The sequence below is a fragment of the Heterobasidion irregulare genome, assembly GCF_000320585.1.
Source record: "Heterobasidion irregulare TC 32-1 unplaced genomic scaffold scaffold_05, whole genome shotgun sequence".
NCBI classification, from domain to species: domain Eukaryota; kingdom Fungi; phylum Basidiomycota; class Agaricomycetes; order Russulales; family Bondarzewiaceae; genus Heterobasidion; species Heterobasidion irregulare.
Genome location: NW_009258201.1, coordinates 1,259,062 through 1,271,966, shown reverse-complemented (window position 1 = coordinate 1,271,966; position 12,905 = coordinate 1,259,062). Strand labels below are relative to the sequence as shown.

Sequence of the window (12,905 nt, the reverse complement as noted above, 5' to 3'; positions counted from 1 at the left end):
GCAGGCGCTCCCCCTCGCAAGCGTATATTTGCTAGTGATCTCCAAGATTCATCTCCAAGGCGAGGTGCCTCAGGGAGCGACGACGGCTGGCTCTGCTCGATGGAGGAAGACGATGCAGAGATGGCATCAGCATCGTGCCCGTCGAGCGTCCGTGGGTTATCACTAGACGGATCAGCGTCCTCTCCTTTATCATCATCTGTCTTCGACTGACTCTCCAGCGTCGGCATCACCTTATCCAAAGTTGCACCTAAGAGGGGTTGCAAAAAGGCTGCAAGTGCAGGTCCAAACGGCGAGTCCGAGTCCGACATGCTCTGGGTGGTAGCCCCTTGCAGCTTCGCAATCGTTATCTCACCCGGCTCCAAAACGATTTTTTTTCTTCCGCTTTTTCGCCATTCCTCATCGCGCTTTTCGAGCTCGTCCTTGCCCGCCCGCGCGAGGGCCCGTAAGGCTAGCACATTTCTGCCCGCGTTCTTGAAGAACGCCGGATCATAAACCGCGGGCGGTGTCGTGGATGAGGGGTTAAACTTCATCTCGTTCCACCGTGTCTCCATATCTTGCACGCTGACACCAGACGGGAGATTATATGCAAAGAACTGTCGGCTGATGACCTCGCTCAGGTTCCCGCGAATCTCGCGCAGCGAGAGCGATGGAATGGATATGGAGTATAGAATTGTCCCTGGGTGTTGGATGCCAACATTGTCAAGATCAGACATGATAGGAATAGGCGATTTGTAAACATACAAGGAAGGTCTGATCTCGCAACGGCCGTAGATCCCCGCACCTCCGTGTCGCCGGCGTAGTTCACAACCGTGACGTCCAACTGAACGATGGGCGTAGGGCCCTGAGTTTCCTCGTTCCAGTCGGCAGGTTCAAGGAAAACCTGCAACACGTCGCTGCCCTCTTTCTTTTCTGTGACGCATCTAATGGACTGTGCCATTTCAGAAATGGCATGGTCAATTCAGGGCAGACGACAGAGGTCAGACGAGGAGCTAAACATACCTGGTCCGGGAATTGATGTACTGCCTCGGTCATGATAGCCTCCATCATTTGAACACACTTCTCGAAGACGCGATCTCCGCGACCTTCACTTCCAAAAATGCATGAGTCCATCTCCGAAAGGGGGACGTACTGGAATCCAAAGATACGTGCTGTGTTATGATACGCGACGAGGACACCGTCCATATTCCCTATGCGTGCCTGAAAGCTGATCCGTCACAAAAAAGACGAGACAACGAAAAGTTACAATGAACCACAATAAAAGACACGGAGAGCAATTCCACATACCTATACTTGAGAAAGGCCGATCTGATAAGATCGTAATACTCCTTCTCAAAGCTCTCGAGTGGGCCCTGAAGTGTGCGAATGATGTATCCGGAATTCTCCTCGTAGTTCATTAGGTCTAAACGAATGGGAACCGCAGCGCGGGTCTTGATATCAAACACTCCTGTGCCCGGTAAACGGGAATCGTAACAATCTAGCTGGGAGCGCATGACGAATTTGTCCGACTGAAAGCACAACCCAGATAAAATACAAACAGTCAGTCAGTAGGTACTAGGATTGTGTAAGAGATGTATACCTTTGAATATCGATATGCCTCGCGCTTAGACTCGGGTTCTTCTGTAGGATCAGGAGATGAACGTAACAGTCGAGAGAATTGCTCTTTGGGCATCGTGAGGAATTTCTCGAGGACAGTGCCCTGGTGTGACAAGAGCATGAAAATTGGAAAAATTGACCTGTTGAATTGGGCTGACCATCCACGTCAATACATTCTTCTCCGAACTTCCGGGAATTAGACTTAAGGAATCGATCGCATACACGCCATCGCTGTGCTTTAACACGACTGACGCAGGCATACGTTGACCAGGAGTGAAGTTCGTTGGCTATCAAACAGTACCATGAGCCTCTGTACATATTTCAAGGTGGGACCCGAACGCTCGTTACCTCGTACTGGAAATGTCGACTCAGCGATGTCGTGTTGACACGCTTGTCTCCCGAGATCAAGAAATAGATATGGCTCAGCAGGCCAGAAAGAGACGAGGTTGATCCTGCGAATGTTCGCTTTTCGCTCCTTGCTAGCGACCAAAGATCCTTGAATCATGCCCGCTTGTACCTCAATCGCCTTCTCTAACATGTATCGGTTCGAACGAACTTACTTGATCTCGAGAACTGCTGATGAAACCTCCCAAACGCTCGAAAGCGAAGTCCTTGACCGATGGGACGTTTTCTAGCCACGTCGTGTAGTTATAAACATTTGAACGCGGGTCTTGCAACCAACTGACTCCAGGACTTAAGACACAAGGTGGACGTAATTAGACCAAGAAGCACAGATGGAAGGAGGTGCGTTTGAGTTAAATAACGGACTTAAAAAGGACACGATCGAGACCGTGTGCAAGTTGTGCAATGGGCTGTTGCGGCGATGGCGGTTCAAGGTCTAGATGTACCAGTTATGAAATGATAGCGAAGTCTGGTGCTTGCGTTCACATGCCTTTTAATATTGGATCTTTTAAAGAGTGAAGAACTCCTTCGACGCGTCGTGTATAGAGAAGTGTTCGTGGAATATGAGGAGCACCATCTCTGTCGTTGTAATCGATGTGTGACTCGATGACGTCTATACAACATTATCAAGATAAGTGAAGTAAAAATGAGGAGAGTCAGGAACAGCACACCATCACTAGCTTCTGCTACGTCTTGCACCAAAGGAATATTCGAAAGTATTCCGGCTATTTGGTCTGGCGTAACAACCTCGCTAGGTGCTGACGTTGGCTCATTGTTTCGAGGAGATTTCCGCTGCTTTTGTTTCTCCTTTCGTTTCTTGTATCTCTGTTTCTGATTTTCGCGGCCTTTATGAGAATGCTTTTGATCTGTCACAACAAGATTGAGAGTGTCAAGAAGATTGGAGGAAGCAACTTGGCGCCGGCCGAGAGCCTCACCCGACGAGGATATTACCTCTGGTTCGGAGCTTTTCAGGCGTTCGAGGAGACGCTCTGAGAGTTTGCCTCCATTAACCGTCGAGAGCCATCTTTTGGGAGTGAGGTTAAGACGTAGACGATGATAGCGCAAGACGTTCATCCGGGCAACGCCAGCGACGGGAATGATCAAGTTCGAGCTGAGGATTTCAGCACCCGTGAGTCAGCAGCCCTAACCTTATACTCTGTCCCCGTTCAGCCGTAACCTTGCGCCGCGCATAGCTCCCACCCTCAGACTTGCCAGATGCCTGGCTTCTTCTCTTCATTATTTCAGTGGTTTAGCGGGTGAGCCGTTATCATATCATGCTATTAAACCTTCTCTACTTATCTCATCAATCAGGATATTCTTTTCTAAGGCAGCAGAGTTGTCTGTCGTCGGTTTGCAGGTAGGTAGTATCCACATGCCGCAGGTCGAATTCCTGACCTGCTCGGTGTATGCAAAGGCTTCGGGGAAGACTTCATTCGTCAATGTTATTGGCTCCGGTCAGGTATGCACGTTGTCTATGCTCACTTTTGGCAACGTGATTCCTCAATCTGGATCAATGTAGTGGAGTGAAGACGTCGTTCCAACAGTTGCCTTCAACTTTCGTAAAGTTCGGAAAGGAAATGTGACACTCAGGATCTGGGATGTTGCCGGTGTGTGCCTCTTGATCTGTGTCGTCTCTACATATACTCAAAATATACCCAGGGCAACCAAAGTTTCGTTCCATGTGGGAGAGATATTGCAATGGTGTTGATGCAGTGGTGTAAGAACCATGTACGTTTCTGGCCGCGCGATGTGCTCACCCCTGATGTCAGCTTTGTAGTAGATTCAAATGATGTAAGTGTCTTTTTGCCTCATACACTATTTTGGTAATGACATCACACCTAGAAAGAGAAATTTGAAACAGCACGGTTTGAGTTGCACACTCTTCTGAACCAGCCGAGTCTTCACGGCGTGCCACTGCTCGTCGTAAGCCACTTTCTTCGTGCATTCCGACCTGCCCTAATGCTTCAATCTACAGCTCGGAAACAAGAATGATATCGACGGACATGCACCGGTCAATGAACTGATCAAAGCACTGTAAGTCCGTCATCATACTACTGATTTTTGCATCCATTCAAACATAGTCACGGCTTTCAGGGAATTGGACAAGATACAAGGAAGGCCCGTATCGGTGAGTATATAATCTGCAATTAAATGCATTGTTGTAGCTGAGCGTTCCTCGTCCAGTGCTATTCGGTATGTGAAATTTGAATCTGGCAAAAAACTTCTATCCAACTGAAGTCGTATTGTGCTCATAAATTCTTAGTGCTCGATGAAATCTCAACATAACTTGTACGCCCCTATAGGTATACAGACTTGTAATCTCTTTCTCACTTTGACCATAGGGATATAATCCTTCAATGGCTAGCAGGACGCAGCCATTGACCTCTTCTGAAGATCTTATACCTTTCTTAAGTGTTGTTGACCATTTGTATGTATACTACGCCACTTGCCTATATGTTGCCAGCAAAGCTGCTGCACTAAGTTCACCGACAACGCTGCAATCATTTACACTCCAAGTGAAACACACTTGATACTGCTCAATCCGTGTCCATACTCTCCCCGCTCTCTCGCGCTTGCTCCCCAATGGCCCTTAAGAATGCTTCCACACTCGTGCCTGCCTCTTCCGGCAGTCCGAGCTGCCTGACAAGTCCGCCAAGCATACCAGTACGCAGTGCACGGTCAAAGCTGATGACGGCGCCCCGGAACTGTGGGGATGCTACGATGCCAGAGAGCACTTCGGGTGTGGGAGGCGTCGGAAGGTCGGGGGGTAGGTAAGGGAAAATGGCCGGAATTAGGTTCGGGCGCGTATTGAAAAGGGGCGTGAGAACCGCAGGAGTAAGGATGTCGGTCAGAGAGAGTTCTGAAATGCCTTTGAGTATCGTGAAGGCAAATCTACCAGACGGGATACAGACCTAGTTCAACATTGGTACTAGTGGCACTAGACATTTGGGCTACCAAGGATTGAAGCTGAGCGAGCTGCTCCGGAGTAGGCTGTGCGTTGCTTGCGCCTACTCTCGTACTCACACCAGCATCAGCACCCGTACTTTGTGTTCTAAATTCTCCGGGAAGATATAAGTCCAGTGGCTAACAAAAGAAAACTCGAAAACGAATCCGGACACATACGGTTGGGGTTGAGAAGACGAGGACGATGCTTGTGCATTGGCTGCTTCCTGGGCCGCCCTTTGCGCAGGGGTCCGAGCATCCCAGACGGGGATGTATCCGGGAATGCGTAGGAGATTGTTGATGTGACGGACGAATTCAGCGTCTCGGTCGGAAGATCCATTCTATCCTCAGTAAGTATTGTTCAGCATCTCTCCATGCCGAATGATGAGAGCGACGTGATGCAGCTACCTGAATCCAAAACTGACGATCTCCATCAGAGTCTGCCAACAATGAAAGGTGATGAAAAGCTCACAAAATGCCTCTGGTCTGAAGAGGAGAACTTGAGTACGAAGACCCGTCCGTCGGCTTGCGTGACGCGCTCGAAAGTCGCGTCTGACGGGAACAACAAAAGATCCTGTGCGGGCAACACGCAGAGCCCATTAGCTCTGTGCGAAACATGAAAAAGCACCATATATGTGTCAGGATTTTGAAGGGATCTTGCATACCTCTTCAGTTTCATTTGTCTCCCGGTTTTTCCACATGAAATGGAGGAGATCATCGTGCTCGCGCTCGACGACGATTGCGCCCTTGGTAAGAGTCGGTTCGACGGTGTTCGTCCCCTCACGCCTCACTGCGCGACCCGCCTTGAAAGCGAGTATCGTATGCAAGTCTGTTAGAGACATAACGTGGGGTGGGAGAGTGGGGCAATTGAAAAGTTCGGATTGGAGTCGGGCAAGAACGCGACGCGTCACTCAGATGTGGCGGTCCGCCCTCGCCGGTGGCGCTAGATATTCATGTGTCCGCTTGGCAGACTTGCAGAGCAACTTGCCTTCAAGTTATTGCAACGACGGTTGAGCGTCGCTCACCGCACAGCCAACCGTCTACACAATGTCTTATCTTAATTTTGACGATGGCGCTGCGTGGAGTGCGCCCATCGAAACCTCTTCTGGTGACATCGTCAGGGACGCCATGAAAAAGGAGCAAATCATTCAGTGCGTCGAAGGCTTACAGCCTCATTCTCAGCGCTCAATACTCTCTTCTCTATTGTGCCAGGAGCATCACAGCGGCTCAAGATGACCTTCGTGGTATGTCTTACGACAATATGCCTCATCACGTCACCCGCCGCACTCTACTAACGTATCGTTCAGTACTGCTTGATCGCGTGAAGAGCGTGGAAGCTGACATTGAAAAACTGTCTTCGGGAAACGCTACATTGCAGATGTACATAGACAATTTGACTATGCAGATGGCGAAGCGTCGTTGACGCGTATGGACATCTTGCGCGACTGCAAGCTCTTGCGTGCATGTATGGCGTCAGTCGAAGGGCTTCGGCGAGATGTTTTCGAATCAGAACGTGAGTGCATTCTGCTCACGCGGCGTGCGATCTTGACCGACTTCTCGTCGACACCGCTCTTAGGCGGATTGTAATCGATATCAGAGAGCATGTGCTAGCATGCGTCTCGCATGTGTACTGATACTTGTCTATGCCTAATGCGTTCAACTCATAGCTTCAGTGACATGTGCGTCTCGCCTATGTTCGTGGGGATTTCGGACGCTCAGAGACTCGTGGATTCATCTCGTCATCTTTGGGATCGGACGTGGCTTGTGGGGCGTACTTCTAGTCTCGACGAGCTGCTCATCAATCAATCATGTATTATGCCGCGGTGCAAGTCGGTGAACAAGGGTGATACAGTACGTATCGCTGACTTCGGGGACAGTTACTGGACAGTTGTGGTCCATTAAGCTTCTCACCCCTATGGTTCCTTCCAAATCATAAGATGTTTTGACGGCATGAAACTGTTCTCTAGCCTTTCAAAGTGTCATGATCCGCCGAGTTTTTAGTATTAAAGAGGGATCAGCAGCATGAAGGTTTGACAGCAAGCCGTGGAATCCTTGATCGACGACCATCTACTTACGAGATTGATTTCCGAGGTCTTTACAGCCGCCTTACAGCGGCTCTCGTCATTCGTGTAACCAGCTGTGACCAGACGCCGGTCGAGGAAGATCAGGGAACTCGGCAGAATTGAACGTCCGCCTGTCCATTGACAATGGAGTTGTTTCGCGTTGCCCACAGGGACAGCATCTGGACCCTACAAATGTTCGGGGACGTCGGCTCAGCAGAGCGCTCGAGTTGAATCGAACTTGACATGAGTCGCGATTGGGAGTCTTACATACTCGATCCATCGTCGTGCCTGAGACCTAGTTCGAGGCACGAAGGTTCAGACACATGGTACATGATATGGTAAACGGTTCAGTTGATTCACTCTGTGAACCCCAGGACTGATACGATTTTGGTTCTTTTTTTGAGTATATCCTAGTGTGTGTTTTCTAAACAATTGCGAAGTTTACATTTCTCAATGTCAGTGTTCTTGCTCTGAGCGTAATCAATACAGCATTGTTCACATACAAGCCTGTAATTGCCGCTGGCAGCGAGCGCACGAAGCGTCACGCGTGACCAATCGCGTTTGGACCCCGTCGCGTCTTTGTTCATTCAACGTTGACGCTGCATTCCAACGCTCTGCCTGGCCTCGAGAAAACGCTCGAAGGCAGTTTTCAAACATACCATGTCGAGTCTCAACAAGCTTGCCATCCGTGGGATCCGCTCTTTCGACGATAAACAGGTCTCCGTAATCGAATTCTTCTCCCCCGTCACCGTCATCGTCGGCCATAATGGCAGTGGCAAAACGACTGTCATTGAATGTTTGAAGTACGCAACCACAGGAGACCAGCCTCCAAATACAAGAGGAGGCGCATTCGTGCATGACCCTAAGATGGCGAACGAAAAAGAGGTCAAAGCCCAGGTAAAGCTCAGGTTCCACGCTGCCAACGGGACACGCATGTTGGCCGTTCGTAATCTCTCTGTTACGATGAAGAAGAATGCCGCTCTTACCATGAAGACACTGGAGAGCATTCTGGCCCTCGACAATAACACAGAGAACGGAGGCAAGGTACGTTATCTGGATCTATAACGTAGGATACAGTTAACGATTATTCGAAGCGTGCTGTTATTTCAACTAAATGTGCAGAGATGGATACAGAGATTCCCCATCTATTGGGTGTCTCAAAGTCTGTGCTGGAGAACGTGATTTTCTGCCATCAAGAGGATTCTTATTGGCCTCTCGCTGAGCCTGCTGCGTTGAAGAAGAAATTCGACGATATATTTGAAGCAACAAGGTAAATTTGGGGTTGTCAATCCATCTAGTTGTCTGAGGCTTTTTCGAGGTACACCAAAGCTCTTGACTCCATCAAGGCCCTTCGAAAAGATCGTGCGGCGGAACTCAAAGCCGAAAAAGAGCGCCTAGAGTCGCTCTCGCTTCAAAAAAAGCACTCAGATAAGCTTAAGAGCCGAATATTGGATCTTACTGCCGATATAGCTTCCAAAGAGGTCTCGTACGAAGAGACAAAGGATGCCTATGAGCGGCTGGTGTTGGCGAATAAAGCGTTTCTAGACTCTGCCACCAAGTTTCGAGAAATGTACGTCAAAATTGAGGTTCTGGAGCAGCAGAGAGACCGGGATCAGCAGTTGCTTGCTGGACGGAAAGCCACCGTGACAGAGCTCAGTGGTAAGGTCCCTCTTCAGCCCGGCCTTATCAACTAAACTAAAGTGTTATATATATGACAGACACTGATGAGGAGCTCTTGGATCGTCAGAGGAATTTCGAAGACCATATAGCAAAGCGCAAGCAAGACCGTGCTCGTGAAGAATCCAAGAAGCAGGACTTGGATGATATGATTGATAGTGCGCGCAAAACTCATGTGGGCCTTGTGGGCGAAAAGGCGAGGCTCGTATCAGAAGCGAAGGTATGGCGATTACCCTGAGACTTTCGGTATCAGGGAGCTGACAATATTCAGGTGCAAGAGGACCGCATTTCTGATCGCGAGGTCTTGATTCGAGAACTAGGCGCGCAACACACCATCAAGGGCTTTGACACGTCTCCTTTAGCCAAGGAGAAGGTTGTTGCGTTCTCTGATAGATTGAGTGATTTGCAACGACAGCGAACATCAGAAGTCAATAAACTTGAGGTCAGTCTGGTGAACGAGCTTCGTTAGATACGTGGATTTTTACCCAGATTGCGTGCTCCGATTCTAGCTTGAACGCCGCGCAAAAGGCGATGATTATAATCATAAATCTCGCGAGTTGTCAAACATTCTGGAGAAACACAAGCAGCAGAAGGCTCACACCCGTGACAAACTTGTGTGTCTTCCTCTTTGTTCGTGATGATGAATAATCTCCATTGACCATGACCACACGCAGTCGAAGACACAATCCGACCTCGCCGCGGCTGAAGAGACTATCGAAGCCTCTCGAATGGTTGATGCTGAGCTTGAGACGCTTTTGGCAGACATGGACGAGAAGAAGGATCGGATCGAGAAGAGTCGGATGGAGATTTCGTCCGCCAAATATGATAACCGCCTGACGGAGCTGACTAGCAAGGGCCGTGGTTTGGAAGACAAGCGCGATGCATTGAACGATGAATTTAGGGCACTCAGTCTTCAAGCTGATTCTAGAGCAAAGCTGGACCTCAAGCAAAGCGAGTTGAAGTCTAAGTCGAGCGAGTTGAAGAACCTGTGAATACCTTCATTCACTAATTCTTATAGAAGCACCTTACATGTTTTGCAGTCTGCAGATCAACAATGCGAAGTTCAGGAAGCTTATCGGCACAGACGCGCGCGCCGAGACTATGGAGAAGGAGTTGGACCGTGTAATCATGTTCGTATCCCTCTCTCTCGATATGTTGTGGTCTTGACGAGTTTGGTGAAGTGAAAAAGATAGCGAGTATGGCTCTATTGAGAGGCTGTCAGCAGGCGCAGATAGGACCCTCCACGAAGCAGAGACCGCCTTGTCGTCTTCCAAAGCCCTGCTGACTGCAAAGCAATCGGAGATAAAGAGTATGTTTGATCTTCCTGCTTATGGATCAATTGTTGATCTCTCGAAGGATTGGAGCGACAGCTGCAAGAAGGCCTCTATGAACATGATTGTGTTGAGACTGCCATGAAAACAACCAGAGAAGAGCTGGATGAGCTGAAGGGGTAAGCAGTGTTTGCGTCTATCTCACAAGTGTGCAGTTCATCTATCGTGAATCAAGTGAAATCGGCACGGCGGCCAGTGCTCGGCAGCTTTACGAGATGTTTCTCAAGATCGGCAAGTCAAGGAGTATATGTGCGCTATGTACACGCCATATGGATGATGGCGAACTCGCAATTTTTGAGAAATCCGTGTGTTATCTGCATTATCAGCCATCCGTAACTTATCTTGAAACTCGTCGTTGTAGATCAAAGAGAAGGTTCAAAAAACCTCGTCTAGTGCTGCCGCCAACAATCAGACGGACATCAATAGCCGTGAGACTTATTTGGAGGAGCTCCAGAAGCTGATACCAGTGGAAAGTACTCGAGACCGTCTCAAGAGCATCGAGATTCCTGCTTTGCAGCGAGAGATCAAGGAGAAGGATGCATCACTGCCTTCGCTGGCAGAAGCTGCTGACAAGGTTTTGTAAATCCACCCATCTCCGACGCAGACATGATGCTTACTATCCTCAACAGGCCACCGAAAGGTTGACTTCAGCGAAGAAGGACCTGAAAGATCTCAATGTCCTGCGACAACATGCGAGCAATGTCTCAAGGTTACTTCAAGACACCGAGCGCCTTCAGCAGGATATCTCAGACATACAGAAAGAACTGTCAGCCTCCGGGTCTACAAAGACAGCGACTGATGTTCAACATGAGATTGACAGTGTGCTAGCGGATCTGTGAGTATTTTTATTCTGTGATACATCTCGGCACAATCATTTTGACACTTCCCTGAAGGCGCTCTACTGAACGAGAGAAGCAGAGTCTTATGACTGAAAGGGAGCGTCGAAGAAATGCTATCCAGACATTTCAAAACGACTTGCATACAATGCAATTGCGCGAGAGCCAGCTCCGGGCACAAATCCGTGAGAAAGTCATCTTGGAGAAAAGCATGGATGATATGCGCCAAGAAATTGCTACCTTGACTGTGCAGGGCAAAGTGAGCAAAAAACGACACCTTCCTTTCTCTACTGACTTTTTTCCCGTCCGTACAGGAACTTGATATCTTGATTAAGGATGGCCAGGCTCCCATTGATCTTCTCGATCAAGAATTTGATTCTTTCCAGAAAGACTTCGCCGCAAGATCCTCACAGGCTCAACAAGAAGTGCAGGAACTCAACAAAAGCGTTGATAAGCTTGACAGTGTCAACCGAGTCATTAACCGGTTTGTGCAAGCACCCTTCGTTCCAGAATTGAGATTGATCATTAAGGACAATCATTCGCAGTTACGTACGTGACAGGCATGCCCGCAAATTGAAGGAAATTACAGATAAAATCGACAAGTTTGAGGCCAATATCCAAGAACATGTCCGTGATGTCGAGCGAGTTCGCGCCGAAATCGCTCTGATCAACAAGGAGATCGACGAGGGAGGCGCAGTACAAGCAAATATACGCGATAATCTGTTCATGCGGGATCTCGTTCGTAGTATCAACCAAACCCAGAAAGAAATCGATGCCCTGGATATGGAAGAGGCCGCCAAGGCTAGGCGAAACTTCGACGAACAGTATCCCAAACAGTTGGAGCGGGAGACTAATATGCAAAGCAACGTGCTTGTTTGCCATTCAAGTCTTGTTGATCGATGCTAATGACATCTTTAGTATGCACATGTTGGCGGGCAGATTCAGGCTTTGAAGAGTCAGCTCAAGCAGCTTGAGAATGATTCCAAAGAATTCAAGAACATCAGCAAACAGTATACTGAGCAGTTGGTGAAAGTCAAAGTCTGTTTATCATCTTCTTGTGGTATCTCTAGGTTTCTTATTCATAACAGATGTCAGATATGGTGAATAACGACCTTGACAAGTATGCCAAGGCTCTCGATAAGTAGGTCATTTCACTCACACCACCTGCATACACTGTTTGAATTTTTGTGGCAGTGCGATCATGAAGTATCATTCTTTGAAGATGGAAGAGGTAAACGATATTATGCGACATTTGTGGAATAAGACCTACCAAGGCACAGGTTAGTATGGTTCTACAAATCTTGGGTGTTTATCGCCCCGTACTTATTGCTTGCTAGATATCGATGGAATCAAAATTCGCTCAGATAGTGAAGGTGGTGCATCCAAGAGATCGTACAATTACCGGGTATGTGACTTCGTCTGTGTGTTCCGTACACATGGAAATGATTCCGGTATTCTATAAAAGGTGGTCATGACCAAGGATCAGGTTGAGATGGATATGCGTGGTCGTTGCTCAGCTGGCCAAAAGATGCTCGCTTCCATTGTCATACGGCTTGCGTTGTCAGATTCGTTCGGACAAAATTGCGGCATTCTCGCCCTGGACGAGCCTACAAACGCTTTAGATACGGAGAACATCGACGCTCTTGCTGCAAGTCTTGTCGAGTAGGTCATCTTCTCTCGAGGCCGGTGACTTAGACTCATCATCCTGAATACCCTCAGTATTATCAACGAACGAAGGAACCATTCCAACTTTCAGTTGATCATCATCACCCACGACGAGAGCTTCTTGCGCAAACTAGGGCAGAGCAATGTCATGGAGCACTACTGGCAAGTCACTTTCGTCTGTCAATTCGATTGTAATCGTCATACATCCACCTACAGGCGCGTCTCGAGAGATTCAAGGCAGAAGTCGGTGATTGAGCGGCAGAGATTCGGCTGAACTTTTCCACTTCGTACACCATCGCCTGAATATTGCATCTTTGGATTTCCCCTGCAGTCGCTCGTCACCTTCTGTATGGACTTTGCTTGAGAATCGCAAGCTATGTTTCTACCAGTCTAGG

The 12,905-nt window shown here is 48.5% G+C and overlaps 6 protein-coding genes across 6 annotated transcripts; 3 read left to right on the top strand and 3 right to left on the bottom strand.

Moving 5' to 3' along the window:
* Nucleotides 1–560: 560 nt before the first annotated feature.
* Nucleotides 561–2,432, bottom strand: HETIRDRAFT_237178 (uncharacterized protein; the record flags this gene model as incomplete). The annotated part of the gene is made up of 9 exons (XM_009548054.1): nucleotides 561–676; nucleotides 742–928; nucleotides 1,000–1,204; nucleotides 1,285–1,505; nucleotides 1,577–1,696; nucleotides 1,752–1,880; nucleotides 1,942–2,088; nucleotides 2,154–2,286; nucleotides 2,362–2,432. Coding segments are annotated over 9 exons (1,329 nt in total), but the record flags the coding sequence as incomplete, so codon positions are not given.
* A 45-nt stretch (nucleotides 2,433–2,477) lies between these two features.
* HETIRDRAFT_417808 (uncharacterized protein) lies at nucleotides 2,478–3,069 on the bottom strand (the record flags this gene model as incomplete). Its single annotated transcript, XM_009548053.1, has 2 exons — nucleotides 2,478–2,608; nucleotides 2,667–3,069. 2 exons carry the CDS (start codon nucleotides 3,067–3,069, stop codon nucleotides 2,478–2,480), a joined length of 534 nt encoding a protein of 177 aa, XP_009546348.1.
* A 141-nt stretch (nucleotides 3,070–3,210) lies between these two features.
* On the top strand, nucleotides 3,211–4,377 carry HETIRDRAFT_317876 (uncharacterized protein; the record flags this gene model as incomplete). Its single annotated transcript, XM_009548052.1, has 12 exons — nucleotides 3,211–3,251; nucleotides 3,307–3,352; nucleotides 3,410–3,454; nucleotides 3,515–3,602; nucleotides 3,655–3,712; nucleotides 3,765–3,786; nucleotides 3,838–3,918; nucleotides 3,971–4,029; nucleotides 4,090–4,123; nucleotides 4,180–4,188; nucleotides 4,259–4,284; nucleotides 4,338–4,377. 12 exons carry the CDS (start codon nucleotides 3,211–3,213, stop codon nucleotides 4,375–4,377), a joined length of 549 nt encoding a protein of 182 aa, XP_009546347.1.
* A 155-nt stretch (nucleotides 4,378–4,532) lies between these two features.
* Nucleotides 4,533–5,822, bottom strand: HETIRDRAFT_475208 (uncharacterized protein; the record flags this gene model as incomplete). The annotated part of the gene is made up of 6 exons (XM_009548051.1): nucleotides 5,604–5,822; nucleotides 5,411–5,512; nucleotides 5,347–5,358; nucleotides 5,119–5,279; nucleotides 4,908–5,047; nucleotides 4,533–4,864 (listed from the first exon to the last, which is right to left on the bottom strand). The coding sequence occupies exons 1-6, from the start codon at nucleotides 5,778–5,780 to the stop codon at nucleotides 4,533–4,535; spliced, it is 924 nt and encodes a 307-aa protein (XP_009546346.1). The 5' UTR covers nucleotides 5,781–5,822.
* Nucleotides 5,823–5,985: 163 nt separating this feature from the next.
* Nucleotides 5,986–6,361, top strand: HETIRDRAFT_317252 (uncharacterized protein; the record flags this gene model as incomplete). Its single annotated transcript, XM_009548050.1, has 3 exons — nucleotides 5,986–6,089; nucleotides 6,151–6,182; nucleotides 6,246–6,361. The coding sequence occupies 3 exons, from the start codon at nucleotides 5,986–5,988 to the stop codon at nucleotides 6,359–6,361; spliced, it is 252 nt and encodes an 83-aa protein (XP_009546345.1).
* Nucleotides 6,362–7,661: 1,300 nt separating this feature from the next.
* On the top strand, nucleotides 7,662–12,784 carry HETIRDRAFT_417805 (uncharacterized protein; the record flags this gene model as incomplete). The annotated part of the gene is made up of 22 exons (XM_009548049.1): nucleotides 7,662–8,045; nucleotides 8,096–8,271; nucleotides 8,320–8,660; nucleotides 8,720–8,898; nucleotides 8,950–9,120; nucleotides 9,188–9,292; nucleotides 9,353–9,666; nucleotides 9,719–9,808; nucleotides 9,860–9,987; nucleotides 10,035–10,128; nucleotides 10,185–10,314; nucleotides 10,371–10,583; nucleotides 10,639–10,844; nucleotides 10,903–11,104; nucleotides 11,160–11,329; nucleotides 11,391–11,712; nucleotides 11,764–11,883; nucleotides 11,934–11,986; nucleotides 12,040–12,125; nucleotides 12,183–12,250; nucleotides 12,311–12,507; nucleotides 12,565–12,784. The coding sequence occupies 22 exons, from the start codon at nucleotides 7,662–7,664 to the stop codon at nucleotides 12,782–12,784; spliced, it is 3,969 nt and encodes a 1,322-aa protein (XP_009546344.1).
* Between the last annotated feature and the right edge of the window lie 121 nt (nucleotides 12,785–12,905).